Source organism: Clarias gariepinus, chromosome 11 (assembly GCF_024256425.1).
Source record: "Clarias gariepinus isolate MV-2021 ecotype Netherlands chromosome 11, CGAR_prim_01v2, whole genome shotgun sequence".
In the NCBI taxonomy this organism is placed as follows: domain Eukaryota; kingdom Metazoa; phylum Chordata; class Actinopteri; order Siluriformes; family Clariidae; genus Clarias; species Clarias gariepinus.
Genome location: NC_071110.1, coordinates 30,255,644 through 30,272,312, shown reverse-complemented (window position 1 = coordinate 30,272,312; position 16,669 = coordinate 30,255,644). Strand labels below are relative to the sequence as shown.

Here is a 16,669-nt window from a genome sequence, read left to right as displayed (position 1 = left end):
TCTTCCCTCAACGTGTCGTACCTGTCTCTATTTCAGCATGTCTTACCTGTCTCCTTCATGAGTGGGTCTAACCTGTCTCTTCCCTCAGCATGTCGTACCTGTCTCTTACCTCAGCATGTCGTACCTGTCTCTTACCTCAGCATGTCCTAACTGTCTCTATTTTAGCATGTCTTACGTGTCTATTTTATCAGAGGGTCTTACCTGTCTCTTTCTTTTGCATGTCCTACCTGTCCCTTACCTCACTGGGCCTAACCTGTCTCTTCCCTCAGCATGTCTTATCTGTCTCTTCCCTCAAGGTGTCGTATCTGTCTCTATTTCAGCGTCTTACCTGTCTCCTTCATCAGTGGGTCTAACCTGTCTCTTTGCTCAGTGTGTTATACCTGTCTCTTCTATCAGTGGTTCTTTCCTGTCTCTTACCTGTCTTTTTCCTCAGCATTCCTACCCGTCTTTTCCCTTAGAATGTCTTACTTATGTCTTACCTCAGCGTGTCTTACCTGTCTCTTTTCCTCCTCATGTCCTTATTGTCTTTTTCCTCAGAATGTCTTACTTATGTCTTGCCTCAGCATGTCTCAGCTTTCATTCCCAAGCCTCTAATATTGCTATGAATTTTACAGTTTTGATCTCCTTCTGTTTCTCTTTCCTTTGTGATTTAGCCCTAACCAGTTCATGTTGATTGTTGATCACCTGACCCTCGCCTGCCTGAGGTTCAGATATGTTTCATACCACGCTTGCGTCCTACTGTCCATCTCTGACAGCATGAAATAGTAAATGTTTATTGCAGTCATCAATTGTGCCAGGTTACCCATGGGAAAAGACACTGTGTGTAATGCTGATTTAAACTGTCGTAGTGACACACACACACACACACACACACACACACACACACACACACTGAGACAGATGTACACACATCACACAAGCAGTGCTGACAGGGTTCACACGTCAGTGTAGTCAGACACCTCGTAGTGTGAACCGATTAATCAGCCACCAAAACACCAAAGCTTTATTTTACACAAAGACGTGATGCTCTTAGAACAGGAAATATTGGATACTTTCTAGACATAACAGATCTGCAATGTTGTACCACTCACCTCAACATATTTACATAATAATCCAATAAAACAAATGCTTGACGCTCACAAACAAACATTTTTTTTTCTTACTTATTTTTAGAGTTAAGATTTAATAATTAAATACAGTGAAACCTCAGATTGCGAGTAACACGGTTTACGAGTGTTCCACAGGATGAGCAAAGATTTTTAATAAATTTTTGATTTGGAAAACGAGCAAGTCTTGGTTTACGAGTACCGAGAATCATGTATCACGCATGCGCTTCTTGTTTTGACGCCGAACGTCACGTGATCACAACTGAGCCAACGGTTTTTCTCTTGTCTAACTGGTATAATCAACATCCGTGCACGTGTGTACTGTTTACTATAACACTGTGACCACGTGTGTGTGTGTGTAAAACATATATTTTGTGTCTCTCAATTGAGTGTCATTGGAGAGATTTCTTGTTTATTTTTTCGATGAAACAGTGATTCTGTTGTGTGCGAGCATGTGTGTGAAAAGAGTGGAGGAGGGGTAACTGTGTAAGACGAGAAGGGGGAGGGGTTAGCTTACTTTAGATTCAAACACACACACACACAGCGCCCGCACACACAAACAGAAACACTTATTTGATTTATTTTTACTTTTTTTAAAGTGCTGGTTAATTTTTTTATTTTTACTTTATATTTTGTATTAATTATTTTTATTTATTTATTTTTTTGGGGCTATGGAATGAACAATTTGAGTTCCCATTATTTCTTATGGGAAAATTCGTTTTGAAATACGAGCCCGCTTCCGGAATGAATTATGCTCGTAATCCAAGGTTCCACTGTATATGCAGTGCTCTAGGCAGAAGGTCTTGACTAAAAAAACTGCACTTAAATTGAAAGTCTTGTGAAAGCAGCTGCATCTGGGAATCATGGGAAACTGTAGACGTCGGGTAAAATGAGGATATCAGTCCGTCAGCGTATCAGTCTCGTTTCTTTTACTCCAGCTGTCTGTCTTATTATCTGTCTGTCTTCCCCTCTGTCTGTCCTCTATTTCTATTCACTAGTGTCAACCCGAGGAGAGAAGAGGACAAACGGCAGATTTTAGAAATGTGTGCGTGTGTGTGTGTGTGTGTATGAAACAGACAGCAGCTTGCCATCTTTTAAGCAGACTGAAGGTCACTCTGGGCCAATTCAATCTCTCTCTCTCTCTCTCTCTCTCTTTCTCTCTTTCTCTCACACACACACACATACACACTATATCTTTCTGCTGCTCTCATTACTCTGTCTCACTCTCATTCTCTCAATAGATTTTTCTTTCTCTCACTGTTTTTCTCCTCAAAGGCAGAATTACACAAAGAAAACTCTCTCTCTCTCTTTCTCTCTCTCTTTGACTATCACCATCTTTCTCATGTTTCTTTCTCTATTTGTCCATTGATGTTTTTGTATATCTTTATTTCTCTGGTCATCTCTCTCTCTCTCTTTCTCTCTCTCTTTTTCTCTCTTGCTCATTTTCAGATCGATTCTGTTCGCTCAGAATAAAAGCGCAAATGGAGGGAAAAATATCTTCACCTTCTCCTCCTCATCTGCAGCCCCAGGAAGATCTGAGAAACTATTAACCAGCGCACACACATACGCGCACACACACACACACACACACACACACACACACACACACACACACACACTCAAGCTGAGAGGGTAATGTGAGATTGACTCTCGCTTCCTCCCCCTCTCCACAGTCCAGGAAGAAGCTCTCTCTCTCTCTCTCGCTCTCTCTCTCTTTTTAACACACACACACACACATGCACACACACACACATGTACACACAGTCAATCTGATGTGGTATTTAAACCTTGACTCTAACCTTAACTTGTGAATCTTTTCAATTTTCATATAAAAGCTGAATTATTCATTATTTTAAAAACGCAAATATCGCGTTTATATATATATATATATATATATATATATATATATATATATTCCACATACGGTATGCAGATGATGAGAGATGATCAGGCCGGTGATTAGTATATTGGCGATGCTGAATGCTGAGTGGTTGGAACAGACGAGAGGGGAAATGAGGTTGCTGCTGAGGTTGTTTTTAAAATCTATCTTTAGGCACATGAAGAGAAATGGGGGGGGGGGGTCAAGACTTTTGCATATATTTATACTATGTTTCTGCAAGGAATACTGCAGCAGACTGCTACTGAAGAGAAACTAATGAAAAACCACAACTCTTTCATCCGAAATAATCTTTACCGCTTTATCTCTGGGTGTTAGAAAGTCCTGACACTGGAGGCTTCGTCCAACAAAGCTCTCATCAATCTCCTCCCTGAAAACTTCATCGCAACGTCAACGAACGACTGCACAGGTTTTTCCAATCTAACAAATTTGTCCACAATTCTAAAATTTGATCTTCAACCAAGATCCTGAGATCACAAGACAATGAAAAAGTCCATCATGATCTCAGACGTGCATTGAGGAATGACGAGCATGCTTAAACATCGTAGCCGTTCAGAACATATCTCTAGTTGGATTTTGGCAGTGCCTCTAATTCCTCGTAATAGATCATAGATTCAGAAAATATACAGAATTTTTCTAACTGTCATGATTTTATCTCATGATTAGTTAAGGTTAGAGTTCCTGCTACAAACATCACGTCTGCCCTCATGATCACTGGACAACACCATCAATATTTGATGACAGGTGCAGAAGTGCTTTAAAAGAAGGGGGGGATAAGGAGTGACGGATGGCTTAAAAAATGCAATGGCATCTGAAGAGTGTTAAGGGATGAGTATATTAAATTTTTAAGGGACTCTCTAGCAGCGCCCCTGGATGAAGCGATGATTCCCATACAATGCCGTAATCGTAAGCACTGTGGAGTTACCAATTATTCATACCAGCATATGATGCCCACACAATTCCCCCATTAACCTATTAAGAAAGAAAGAAAGCAATCGCGGCTTTACACGCTCTCTGGCATTAAGCCCTATTTGAGCTGGATTAGTTTCACCTGAGAAGATACTGTAATTTAGGTGTTTTTTTTTGGATGAGATGTATTATTTTGCTGATACACAGTCCTGAAAAGCAGATAGACAGAGCTCCAGTGCTGTTCGTATCGACCTCATGTGCGTGCAAAGACTAAACCTGCACCGTGCTCGAACGGAAAGCCAGCTCCGTAGATACGCAGCATTTCTGAGTTATTTTGATCCAGATTGATAGAAATCTTGCCTCGATCTCTTTCTCATTCTGAGCTCGGAGCCACGTTTGATCCCGGCACTGCATGTGTCCTTCTCAGCGCAGCCAATCCCATAATTCTCTATGCAGCACAGTAAAAGTTTAGACACACACGACAAGCTGAACGATCTAACTAGCTTCAGGAAAACAAACAAAAAAAAGTTAATTTCTAGAGTTGAGTTAAAGCATACACGACGAGAACTAAATACGGGTGCACATCAAACCGGACTAAGATGTTATACTAAGAATAATAAGAAGAGAGATTTATTTAGTAATACCATTTCATACCGATAAAAAATACATGTGTGTAATCAATGAATAGTACATTTAAAGTGCACCGATTTATTTTCTGCACAGGGGGCAGAGGGGAAAAATATGATCCTTTTGGCAGGGAATTAAAAAAATATATATATGAATAATGATACATTAACAGCACTCAGAGTGAGCTGTAAATGCAGCAGATGAATGAAGGTCAGCTTCTCCTTCAAACCATGCTCATCGTTTCTTTACCGGACAGAAGATGTGCAAAAAAACTGATGTCAAATGGGCAAAAACTCTGGCAATGCTTTATTAATGCCATAACTCAATATAGCAAATAAAAAATGAAATAATAGAGATTACATCTCTCACACATGTTTCAAGGCACATTATAGTTTTTCTTTTCTTTTTTTTTGGGTTCTTTTAATTATGTGCAGAATAAAAGTCAATCAAATAGCAAAGAAATTCAAAGTCATATAACTCTGATTCAGACTCAGCAGGTGGACTTATAAGTATAAAAATGCTGCTAGACGTTGCGTGTATTGCTAAAAGACAGTTATTCTAGAATGAAACAGATCAGCTTTATTGTTGGGGACAAATGACTTTATTCATTAAACACACTGAAGTCAATTCACAGTAAGTCCCCGACTTATACACATTTGTAGATTGCAGAAGTAGTAGTAAAATAAAAAAACGTAGTTTATGTATAGTGGTACTGTACTGTACACACCATTTTAAGGTAACTGTAAAAGTAAAAATAGTTTATTTACAGTATTTTTGTGTGTGTTTTTTTATGCTTTACATTGTATATTTATGTCAATGGTGTATAACTTACGAATTAATCTAACTTTACTTGTTTGTAAGTCGGGGAATATACAGTAGAGTCAGCCTTAAGACCTAATGTAGACTACTCTATTTATGTTATTTACTGCACGAATGTAACAAGATGATGCCAGTGAGTTCAGCTCACGCAGACACGGACACTGCTTTAGGTTATTTACATGAGGCTCTTACCCAGCACCAGGCAAAACACTGGGAAGCTAAGCTCATTGAGCCAGGGAACATCAACAGTGCCAAACTCAACCTCGCAGTGCCAGACTTTCATCAATACATCACCTGCCCCAACAAGGATGAAAGAACCTTAAACCTTTGCTAAACCTTATTTAAAGAAAGCTACAAGACAATGCAATGTCTCATCCCTGTTTGGGGAAATCCGACCATGCCCCTATTTTTCTCAGGCCAAAATATGAACAAAGGCTCAAACAGGAACTCACTACCTGACTCTTTGGACCCACTATAGTACAGGGTACAGACACCCACCCGAATTGTCTGACAGATGATTCCATCTCACACCTCCTACACAAAACACAAACCCACCTGACACTCCATCTAAGAACCTCTGTAGTCCAACTAGGGACTGTGAAGTCCAATGGTAACCGTTGTTTTGGCAGTTAGCCTAATCTGCGTGTTTTTGGACTGTGGGAGGGAAACAGATTACCAGGAAGAGACCCACCAAGCACGGGGAGAACATGCAAACTCCATGCATACAGACCCTGAGGTGGGAATCGAACCTGGACTCTGGAGGTGAAAGGTGATGGTGCTAACCAGTTTAGCTTTTAGAACTATAATTCCCTCTATACTCATCAACAAGCTGGAGGACTGACAGACCACAGGCAGGAGGTTTGTCTCAGACCCCCTCACCCTCAGCACTGGAGCCCCCCAGGGTTGACTCCTGAGTCCCCTGCTCTACTCACTGCACACATATGACTGCGTGGCTACTATAAACTTCACCTTTGCTGATTTTTGTGGTGGGTCTGATCACTGACAACAACAAGCAGGCCTACCTGGAGGAGACACATCAACACCATGTTGTAGAAGGCCCAGCAGCATCTCTACCACCTTAAAACTGCCCACCAAGAAACTTGGTGCATAGGAACTTAACTTTTACTCCTGCACCACAACAACCTAGCAGGAAACATCACAACCTGGTTTGGGAACAGCACTAATCAGGACAGACGGTAGTATCATCCACACTGAGCACCTTAACCTTCACACAATCTACAACATGTGGTGCAGGACTTCGGCCACTTCAGTTGCTGGACTATTCTTGTGAGCATTTTCATTTCATTATTTTTCATTTCTGTTTGCAACTTTAATTTTATTTGATTGTGGATTTGATTGAACTTAACTTTACTCTTATTTTTATTTTCCTGGTCACTGGCAGTCATTGTGTAAGCATTGCACTGTATGGCTGTGTATGTGACAAATAATCTAACCTTTACTCTACATTCCATTTCTAACCTTTTTAACATTAAATAACACTCATTACCCAGCGCGGTTTCGTCATTTTCAGCGCAACCTCCGCTATAAATCTGACTGACCTTTTCCATGCATTCAGTAATAAAAACGAAAAGAAGGGTATATTTATGGACGTAAAATCTGCGTACTGTACGTGAGCCATCATTCCTGATACATTCCCAAATAAACTGTCCAAATATAAAATATGAATATATTTCAAAAATAATATTTTGGAATGCACCGTCAGACTCACCCTACAAACCACAACCCGTTCTTTCTAAAACACTCCCATAAGCCATGTTACACCTTTATAAGCCACACCCCTTGGATTACATACTGTTGCAGGCCCCAGGATGTTTATAAACCCCACCCCCTTTTAAACATGTAAAGATACTTAAAACCTTAACCATAAACCACTCCCCTCTCTAACTTCACTTTGAAACTCACACCTGTTACCTTAACAAGCCACGCCCCTCAAGTTCTACAGCTCTTAAATAAAATACTTGCCATTGCCTTAAGCCACTCCCTCTCATCTGTTTAAGTCTTCCAATTAAACTCCCGCCTCTTTACAATCAACACCTGTGTTGTTTATAAACCACACCCACATCATTATTCATCACAGCCATGATTGTATAGGCCACACCCACCATCTATATTAAACCTAATCACCATCTTCACAGGCTCACCGCCCATGTTTAAGTTTCCAAAGCCAGCCCTTATCTTTCTGCTCTCAGGTAGTAGGTCCTATAGGATTATATATATATATATATAAGCCACGCCCCTTTTGAAACATGTGAAGCAACTCAGACCTTCATAAACCACTCCCCTCTCCAACTTCACTTTGGAGCTCACAACTATCACGAACCACGCCCTTTAACCTTCTAAAGCATCTTAAAAAAACCACACCCCTTAAACCACACCCCTTACCTTTACAGCTCTTTAAAAAAAAACATATCACACATCTTTACAAGCCACACCCGTGACATTTTAGCCACGCCCACATTATTATAAATCACAACTCTGATTGTATAGGCCGCACCCACCATCCATATTAAACCTAATCACCATCTTCACAGGCTCACCGCCCATGTCCAAGTTTCCAAAGCCAGCCCTTATCTTTATGCCCCGCCCCCACTTTGCTCCCAGCTGGAAGGTCATGTTAGATAATTGACAGCTGTCACTTACAGGCGTTGGTGACAGCGAAGCTATTGGCGCTCTCGATGTTGTCCACGTGCGGGACGAGGTTGAATGGAGCCTCTGTGGCATTCGGGCTCGTGTTGTGAAGGAACACGGCCAATCGGAACGCAGTATACTCCTGATCCGTGTTCCTGATGAACAGGCCGCCTGCACACACACACACACACACACACACAACATCAGTATAATATAATCACTGTGCACATTTTACTCTGTTCTACATATCTGGCATATAGTATGGTGTGTGTGTGTGTGTGTGTCTGTTGTTCTGTACTTAACATGGTAATTTGTATCACCCTTGCTCTCTTTTTCCATCTGAATGAGTCGGCTGAACAGAGAGGTTTGTGTGTGTGTGCGTGTGTGTGTGTGTGTGTGTGTGTGTGTGTAGATGTGTGTGTGCGCGCAAGCTAAAATCAATGGAATCTAAAGCTGCAGATTTTGCGATATGCCAAAGTTTGATCTGGATCCAGCAGCAGCATGACCGAGGGAAGGAGCGAGAAAGAAAGAGAGAGACCGAATTGAAATTGGAGAGGAAGCGATGAAGGAGTGGGGGAGAAACAGAGAGTCATATTAAAGAAGGAGGGAAAGAAGAAGGGAAACGGTGGTACAGATGAGACAAGATCGAGCATGAAAGAGAGATATGGTAGAGAAATGAAAGAGACACAGAGAGAAGTAAGGGCAAGAAATGAAGTGGCAGGTACTGTAGACAGAGGGACAAATGAGGGAAATAGATTTGAAAACACAAGATGATGAAATGATAGATGAGAGGATAGAGAGAGAGGCAAAGAGTAAGAGGGAGTGAAATGAGGGGAAGGAAAGAAGTGGGGATGGAGAGGGAAAGAGGAAAAGAGACAGATGAGAGTTGAGAAATAGAGGGATGGATAGAAGAAGACAGGGGAAGACAGATGGAGAGATAGAGAGGAGTGAAAGGTAGAGATGGAGGAGAGGGAGATGAAAGAAAGAAGATAGAGGACGGATGATGGAGATGACTTAAAGAGATGGAGAGACTGATGAAAGGATGAATGAAATGAGAAAGAGAAAAAGAGAGAGAGAGAGTCAAACTACATGAAAGAATGAAGGATACACAGCAGGTTCTGTGCTCGAGGTCTTATGCGCAATACAATTAAAACACGCGCGCACGTGTGTGTCTGAGTGCGTGTGTGTGTGTGTGTGTGACTCACCAATCTGCACGCTGCTGGGAAAAGCCCCGTGCGCGAGCGAAGCCCACAGCCCGAAGAGCAGCGCCGGTTCGAGCATCCGCATCATGCAGAGCTTCACATAGAAAAGCTCTCAGAGCAACCCGTCACATGGAGACACGCAGAGACAGAGGGAGAGACAGAGACACAGAGAGAGAGAGAGAGGGGGGGCGGGGTTTGTAATAAAGAAAAAAAAAAGAAAAGAAAGAAAAGAAACCAATGGATAGATGAAAGGATTTGAAGAAAGGGAACGAATAAAGAGTTTTAACGAGGCATGCCTGGAGAAACGCGCGCGCACGCACTGTCCACGGAGACACGAGCGCTGAACAGAGGGAGAGAGATGGTGAAGGCGCGTGTACTCTAGAGGTTGCACAGGAGGATTAGACATGCGCGCGCTCTTGCTCGCTCATCCTTTTCTTTTCTCTCTCTCTCTCTTTTGAAGTAGCTGTTCCTTCTTTCATGGAGTTTCACTTTAATTGACTCGATTTGCGCTTGCATTCATTTGGAAGTTAATCCTCATGCCTTCTCAGCGCTTACTCAGCATTGACTCTCGGAATGATCATTATTTCTAACCATGATGTGAGTGGGCAGTGTTTATAACCTGGATGTGACCTTAAAGCAGCTATTAGCCATTTGTTAACCGATATCAAAAATCTGAGACATTTAAACAAAAGTCGTCATTCTGTGGACGTATCAAAAAGTTCCGTGATCCGGTCGTACAGCCGCATGTCCTCCCTCAGGCGCCTTCAAACTTGGCAGTAGAGTTCGCTATTGATGGTTTGGCCCCTGATGACCAATTCTTGATGCACAATGCCACGAATGTTGAAAAAAACCTGCCTTGGCTTTTTTCGGTCGGAGAGATGATGGGTTCTTCCGTTGTAAAGACTGGTGCTTCGTCTCAGGGTCGAACCCGTGCACCCAGTAATGATCCTTGACCTGGAGGACGGTCATCCACAGCACGCTGATGAAGTTCTTGGCAACCTTTAATGCGATGTTCCTTCTGCCACTGGGGGACGAACTTTGCCGCAACATGGCGCATGTTCAGATCACACGTGAGGATTGCCTGGACTGTCCCATATAAGACACTGACAATGACACCAATGTTGTGGATCATGGGTCATCATGCACAAGTTGCTGAATGGTTTCGAACATTTTCAGAAGTTGAACTTGTTGAAGGTCTTCCTGATCTCTCATCGTCTTGCAGTGATGTTCTTCCGCTCTTGAAGCACACATCCCATTTAAAACAACTCGAATGACTTGTTGCAGCCCTGCCGTAAACATGCTGAGTCATGTCAAACACATGTGTGGTAGATTTGCTCACATTTTCACATTTCGCTCTTTGTTCTCACTTGCTGTCCATGATGACGTGGTAACGCATGCATACTTTTTGAAACCACCTCGTTCAGGTTAGTTATAAGGATTTATGAATATAGGTTCTACATGTTTTTTGCCCTTATTTTTGTAAACCACACCCTAGAAGACATATAAAATAAATGCCTTCCTCACCTCCCTCATTTCCTTTCTGTGCTATAAAGTAATTGGTGGTTAGCACTGTGGCTTTGCACCTCCAGGGTCCGGGTTTGATTCCCGTCTCCGTGTGCATGGAGTTTGCAGGTTCTCCCTGTGCTTGGTGGGTATAGAAGATGAGTGAGTGAGTATACCTAGTGGTAAAAAATGGGAACTGCTAATAAGAGGCCAACAGATTTCTGTTTTATGAACAGAAATAAAGACGTCTTTGACTTGTAGAACTATTTAATTATCAGCTCTAGGGCAGGGATCAGCAACGCGCGGCTCCGGGGCCGAATGTGGCCCTTTTGTCCCTCTGCTGCAACTCCTTGTGGTTTTGGAAAATAAATAACGAAATAAGATAATAATTTAATTAAAAAAATTTTAGTTAATTAGTTTTTTTTAATGTAATTCTAAATTAAAATATTATGGTAATCATGTAGCATTTGTTTAATTTTTTGTTGCTTTAAATATGCGTCACAACTGGCGATGTGCGACACCCTGGCCAGGATGCAATTCATTTCTGTTTCACAGCTGACTGCACGCTCCAGTACACGCGATAAAAGGATGACGGCACACGGACGCAGGCGGCATTTTTGGTTAGCTGCGGGTGGATAATTCAAGTTCGGCTTTTCATTTTATAAATACGGGGAGGATTTTAAGGACATTGAGTATTATATTTAAAAGTAACCTTCAACTCAGAGTCTTTTTTTCGGAGTTCAAAATGTTTTTAGTTACATTCAGAAAAAAGATTTCGTTTTCTCTGTAACAGTTCATTGATTTCATAAATGCAACACACTATAGTTTTTTTATACATTGCATAAAGGTAAAAAAAAAAAAAATGATATATGCAGATATAAATCTTCATTTTAGATTTCAAAAGGCTTTTGTGGTTTTTCCTTTTCTGTGGGAAACAAGTCCAAATGGCTTTTTGAGTGGTTGAGGTTGCCGACCCCTGCTCTAGGCCAAAGATTGGGAAAGAAAAAGGGTGTGGTCAATTACGCTCAAGTTCCAGGAAAAAAAGAGACAAAATATACTGTAGATTACATTGTAGTTCCAGAGTAAAGCTACACAAGTTCTAGAGGAAAATGTCACCCCATACTACAAGCTAGAGCAGAACTACTGTACCAAACACACTGCAGTTCCAGGTCAATGCTACAGTGCTGGGGAATGTGCAGTTGTAGAGCAACACAAACACAACTGCACTTTATTTTACACTGCAGCTCAACAACAAAGCCACACGTCACACTCAAGTTCTGGAACAAAATTCCACGTCACATTGCAGTAGAGCAAAACTTTACCTTACACTGCAGTTTGAGCACTGGGACAAAACTAGACACCATGCTGCTGCAGCACACCATACTGTAGATTATACTGAAGTCATGCCACGAAAGTCATGCCATTCAAGAATTAAAAATGTGCATCACACTGCAGTTCCAGATCAAATTACACATCACACTGCAGGTTTATAATAGTCACGCCACAAACTGTAATTCCAGAGCTGAACGTCTGATCACATTGTAACAGCAGAACCAAACTGATCACCATACAGAGATCCTACAGCGAAACTATCACAATACACAGTCGGGGGAGAAATTTCCATCTCCATATCAACTGTGTTCTAGAGCAACACTACACATCACACTACAATGTAGAACACAACTATCAATTACACTGCAAATCTTGAGCTGAACCCTACATCGCATAGTCTGACTGCACACCACATTAAAGAGCTCGCTGTAGCTGTAGAGCAACACTTTACATCATACAAGGAGAGATGCAAAACTCCACCCCACACTACAGTTTAAGTTCTGGAACGAAACCACCCACCACCCTTCAGGTCTATACTACACCCCAAACTGTATTACCTGAGCAATACACTGCATATCACACTACAGTTCTAGCGCACACAGTTCGATAATAGGGGCCGTGCCACAAATCTCAATCCAATTCTGGGGCAAAATTACCTACAGTATAACACTAACAGTTCTAGAGCAAAAAAACATCATGCTGCAGTTATGGAACAAAACTACACAAGTCACTAGCGTTATGCCTTTTTATTACTCTCATTTCCCCCCTAGTTTATTCATGGCTTATTCCCACCCATCCGACAGCTCACCCCTGCCACACAACAGCTACCAACCAGTGAGGTAGCACACTGCAGTTAACATAGTGCGCTTTTAGAGTTAAACCTGCACAACACACTGCAGTTCTGGAATTCATCCTGCACGACACATGGTAGTCCTCACAACACAACACAAAGGGCCAGGGGTAGCTCAGTGGTTAAGGCATTGGACTACGGTTTGGAAGATCCCAGGTTCAAACCTCACAACCACCAAGTTGCCACTGTTGGGCCCTTGAGCAAGGCCCTTAACCCTCAACTGCTCAGATGTGGAATGAGATAAAAAAAAATGTAAGTCGCTCTGGATAGGAGCGTCTGCCATGTAAATGTACAAAGAGCGTCTAGAGTTGAACCTGCACAACACACTAGACTTCTCGAATCAAACCTGCTTAACACAAAACACTTCTTAACACACTGCAGTTGTATAACAGTCACAACCACAAACTTCAGTTCAAGAGCATCAGAACAGAGTGGAGATCTAGAACAGCACAGTCGTTTAGGTATTAATCAGTATTTAATTGAGGTACTTTAGTGATACTGTGAGTCAGTGACTTTTATTGCAGTAACTCAAATGGTACAGTAACTACAGTAAGTGATGGATTAATACAGTCAGGCATTACAGTACTGTAACTCCTTGAGTTATTGGAGTGATTTAGATTTTAGTGCCGTGCGTTAGTGCAGGGACTCAGTGTAGTATAGTAACTCAGTAAGAAATCGCAGTGACCCAGTGAAATATTACAATAAATCAGTGAGACTGTAGGTGTTGATTTATTGGAGTGGCTCATTGAGATACTGCAGTGAGTCACGCGAGTATTACAGCGACGCAGGAAGATTGTAGCAAGTCAGTGAGGTGTCATAGTACAACCCCAAAATCAGAAGAAGTTTGGACAGCGTGAAAAACGCAAATAAAAAAAAAAGAAAGCAGGGATTTCTATAATGATGTGATTTCAAACAGGTGATGTCAACTGATGATTGTAAATATGATTTGGTACAAAAGCAGCATCCAAGAAAGATCTAGTCCTTTAGGAGCAAAGATGGGCCGAGGATTGCTAGTTTGCGTGATATAAGTGACAAAATTATTGAAATGCTTACAAACAATGTTCCTTGAAGAAAAATAGGAAGACATTTGGATATTTTACCCTTCAACAGTGCATAAGATGATTAAAAGATACAAGGAATCTGGAGGAATTTCCGATAAGCCTAACCTAAGCTGAACAACCCTGATCCCTCAGGTGGCACTGCATGAAGAACTGTCATTCATCTACTGTATAAAGCGATATCACCACACGGGCTCAGGAATAGCTTGGAAAACCTTTGTCAAGTACCACAATACATAGTTACATCCACTAATGGCAGTTAAAACTGTCCTGTGCCTAAAGGAAGCCCTATGTTAACAGTGTCCAGAAGCGACTTCTCTGGGCTCCGAGGCATCTGGGATGGACCATCACACAAACGTGTCCTGTGGTCAGATGAATCAGTATTTCAGGTACTTTTTGGGAGAAATGGACGCCATGTGAAAAAAGTAAAGGATCATTCAGACTGTTAACAGCAACAAGTCCAAAAGCCTGTCACGGTATGGGGTTGTGTCAGTGCCCTTGGCAAAAGTAAATTTCATCTATCAATGACAATATTAACAATATGCTGCCTTCAAAAAGACATCTTTTCTAGGGACACCCATGCATATTTCAACAAGACAATGCAAAACCACATTCTCCACACATTACAAAGTCCTGCCTGCGCAGGAGGAGCATACAGGTTCTTGACTGGCCTGCCTGCAGTCCCGACCTGTCTCCAAGAGAGCATGTGTGGTGCAAGCGCAAAATTCGAAAACAAAGACCTCGTACTGTTGCCCACCTTAAGACTTGATTGACATCACTTGGTGTCTTCAGTCCCTAAACATCTTTAAGGTGTTGTGAAAAGGAATGGCAACATTACAAAGTGGTAAATGCTTTACTGTTTCAAGTTTTTAAAAAATGTGTTGCAAAAAACAAAATTGGAATACGGGTTTATTTTGAAAAAGAAATTTACGTGGAACACATTAAATAATGTGCTGTTGTATTGTCTGCAATGAAATACAAGTCAAAGTAAATTTAGAAATCACCACTTTCTTTTTTCATTTGCGTTTTCCATACTGTCCCCACTTTTTCTGATTTGGGGTTGTAACTCAAAATGGTTTTAGTGACTCAGTAAGGTATTATACTGACACTCTTCAGCACACACACACACTCTTCTGCACTGTTAACTATGCATGATGAGCCTGAGCTTGTGGAGTGTGTGGAGGAAAAGGGGTGGAAGAACAGATGAATAATTGATTGGCGTTTCGCAGGGTGTCCCTCAGGCATGCTGTGTGGCATTGTGGGTAATTTTCTGGGGTTTGGAATAAGGCTCTCTTCGTCCTTTAACTTCTCCATGGTGACCAAGGCCAGTTCCGACCGACCGCACACACTCACACACACACTTGCGCATGCGTGCACGCACACAAACACACACACACACACGTCTCAAAGAGGATGACTGTCATTAAACTGAAGTGGATGCGTGTGATCAATGAAGTGTGTGCATGAAGGTGACTGACGGAGTGTAGAAATAAAAAAGAAAAGAAAAGTGCCTCAAATTGACATCACATTTTTAAGTGATCCTGCCCTATTAGCATTATTAAATATAATTAGCATAATTGACCAGGATATTAGACTAATTATGAGCTGTATCATATAATACCCCCCCCGAGCATCACCCTCCCCCCCCCACAACACACACACACACAGTGACTAACCCGATATTCTTTTAAATGCTAAGATAAGTCTGTGTGTGTGTGTGTGTGTGTGTGCATGCCTGTGCCCAGCTGCATCCCCAGTAGGGCAAATCAGAATTTGATAAAAAAAGACTTTAAACGCACACACACACACACACACATGGAAGGGGTTCAGATGGTCACATATCTAAGCGAATAGCTTGTGTTTCTTTTTTAATTTCCTTCTTTCTGACATTCTCCCTTTAAAAGGCTGACACACACACACACACACACACACACACACACACCATCTTATTAACCTTGTGAGGACCTTTCATTTGCATAATTATTAAAGCAGCTAATTAATGCTGCACTGCACCTAAAACTGACACCCTGACCTTTACCTAAAACCTTAAAAACTTTCTATTTTTAGTATAAGCTGAAATACAACAAACAAACAAGCAAGCAAACAAACAAACAAACAAACAAAGAAACAAACCAAAGAGAAAAAAAACCCACCAAATCATGGGAACCGAAGGTAAAAACAGTCAGATGTTCCTATCCTTGCGGGGACATTTGGTCCCTACGAAGATACACACACACACACACAAAACACAAACAGGATATCCTATTTATGTAACAAATACACAGAGTGTGTGTTCCGTCCTTTTCAGGTGGCCACACTGTGAGATTAGACTAATATTCTGACCGGACATCTGTCTGAAAATGAGACGTCCCCTCAGTGCCTGAGGTTGTGAGTGCTTGTGTGTCGACTCACCAGAGAATGTCGCTGTATATTTAGAAAGAACAGACTCACAGCGCCTGAGGACTCATACAGTCCAATCACATTCCATTCATGTGTGTGTGTGTGTGTGTGTGTGCACACTTATTGCTGCAATTCACTAACGTCATAACTTAAAAATTCTGATTTCTACCTAAAGGAACCTAAAAAAACTTAGGACCTGAGTCCCCCCTTTGTATTATGATGTTACAGCTTGTCGCTATTCAGGAGAAGCCGGATCATACAGTATAAAAAATATTCATAATTCCATGTTTAGTGTTGACAGGGGCAACTTTGAGCTG

General features: G+C 41.6%; 1 protein-coding gene across 3 annotated transcripts in view; it reads right to left on the bottom strand.

The window, feature by feature from the left end:
• The window catches only part of gria4a (glutamate receptor, ionotropic, AMPA 4a), a 64,969-nt gene extending 55,672 nt beyond the window's left edge, over window positions 1-9,297 (bottom strand). For 2 of the 3 annotated variants that reach the window (XM_053507192.1, XM_053507193.1), the window contains exons 1-2: window positions 9,213-9,294; window positions 8,020-8,178 (exon numbers count right to left, since the gene is read on the bottom strand). In XM_053507192.1, coding sequence (XP_053363167.1) covers window positions 8,020-8,178; window positions 9,213-9,294 — 241 coding nt within the window. Of the gene's footprint in view, window positions 1-8,019; window positions 8,179-9,212 lie in introns of all 3 variants that reach the window. The other variant, XM_053507191.1, reaches the window with a different exon arrangement.
• Between the last annotated feature and the right edge of the window lie 7,372 nt (window positions 9,298-16,669).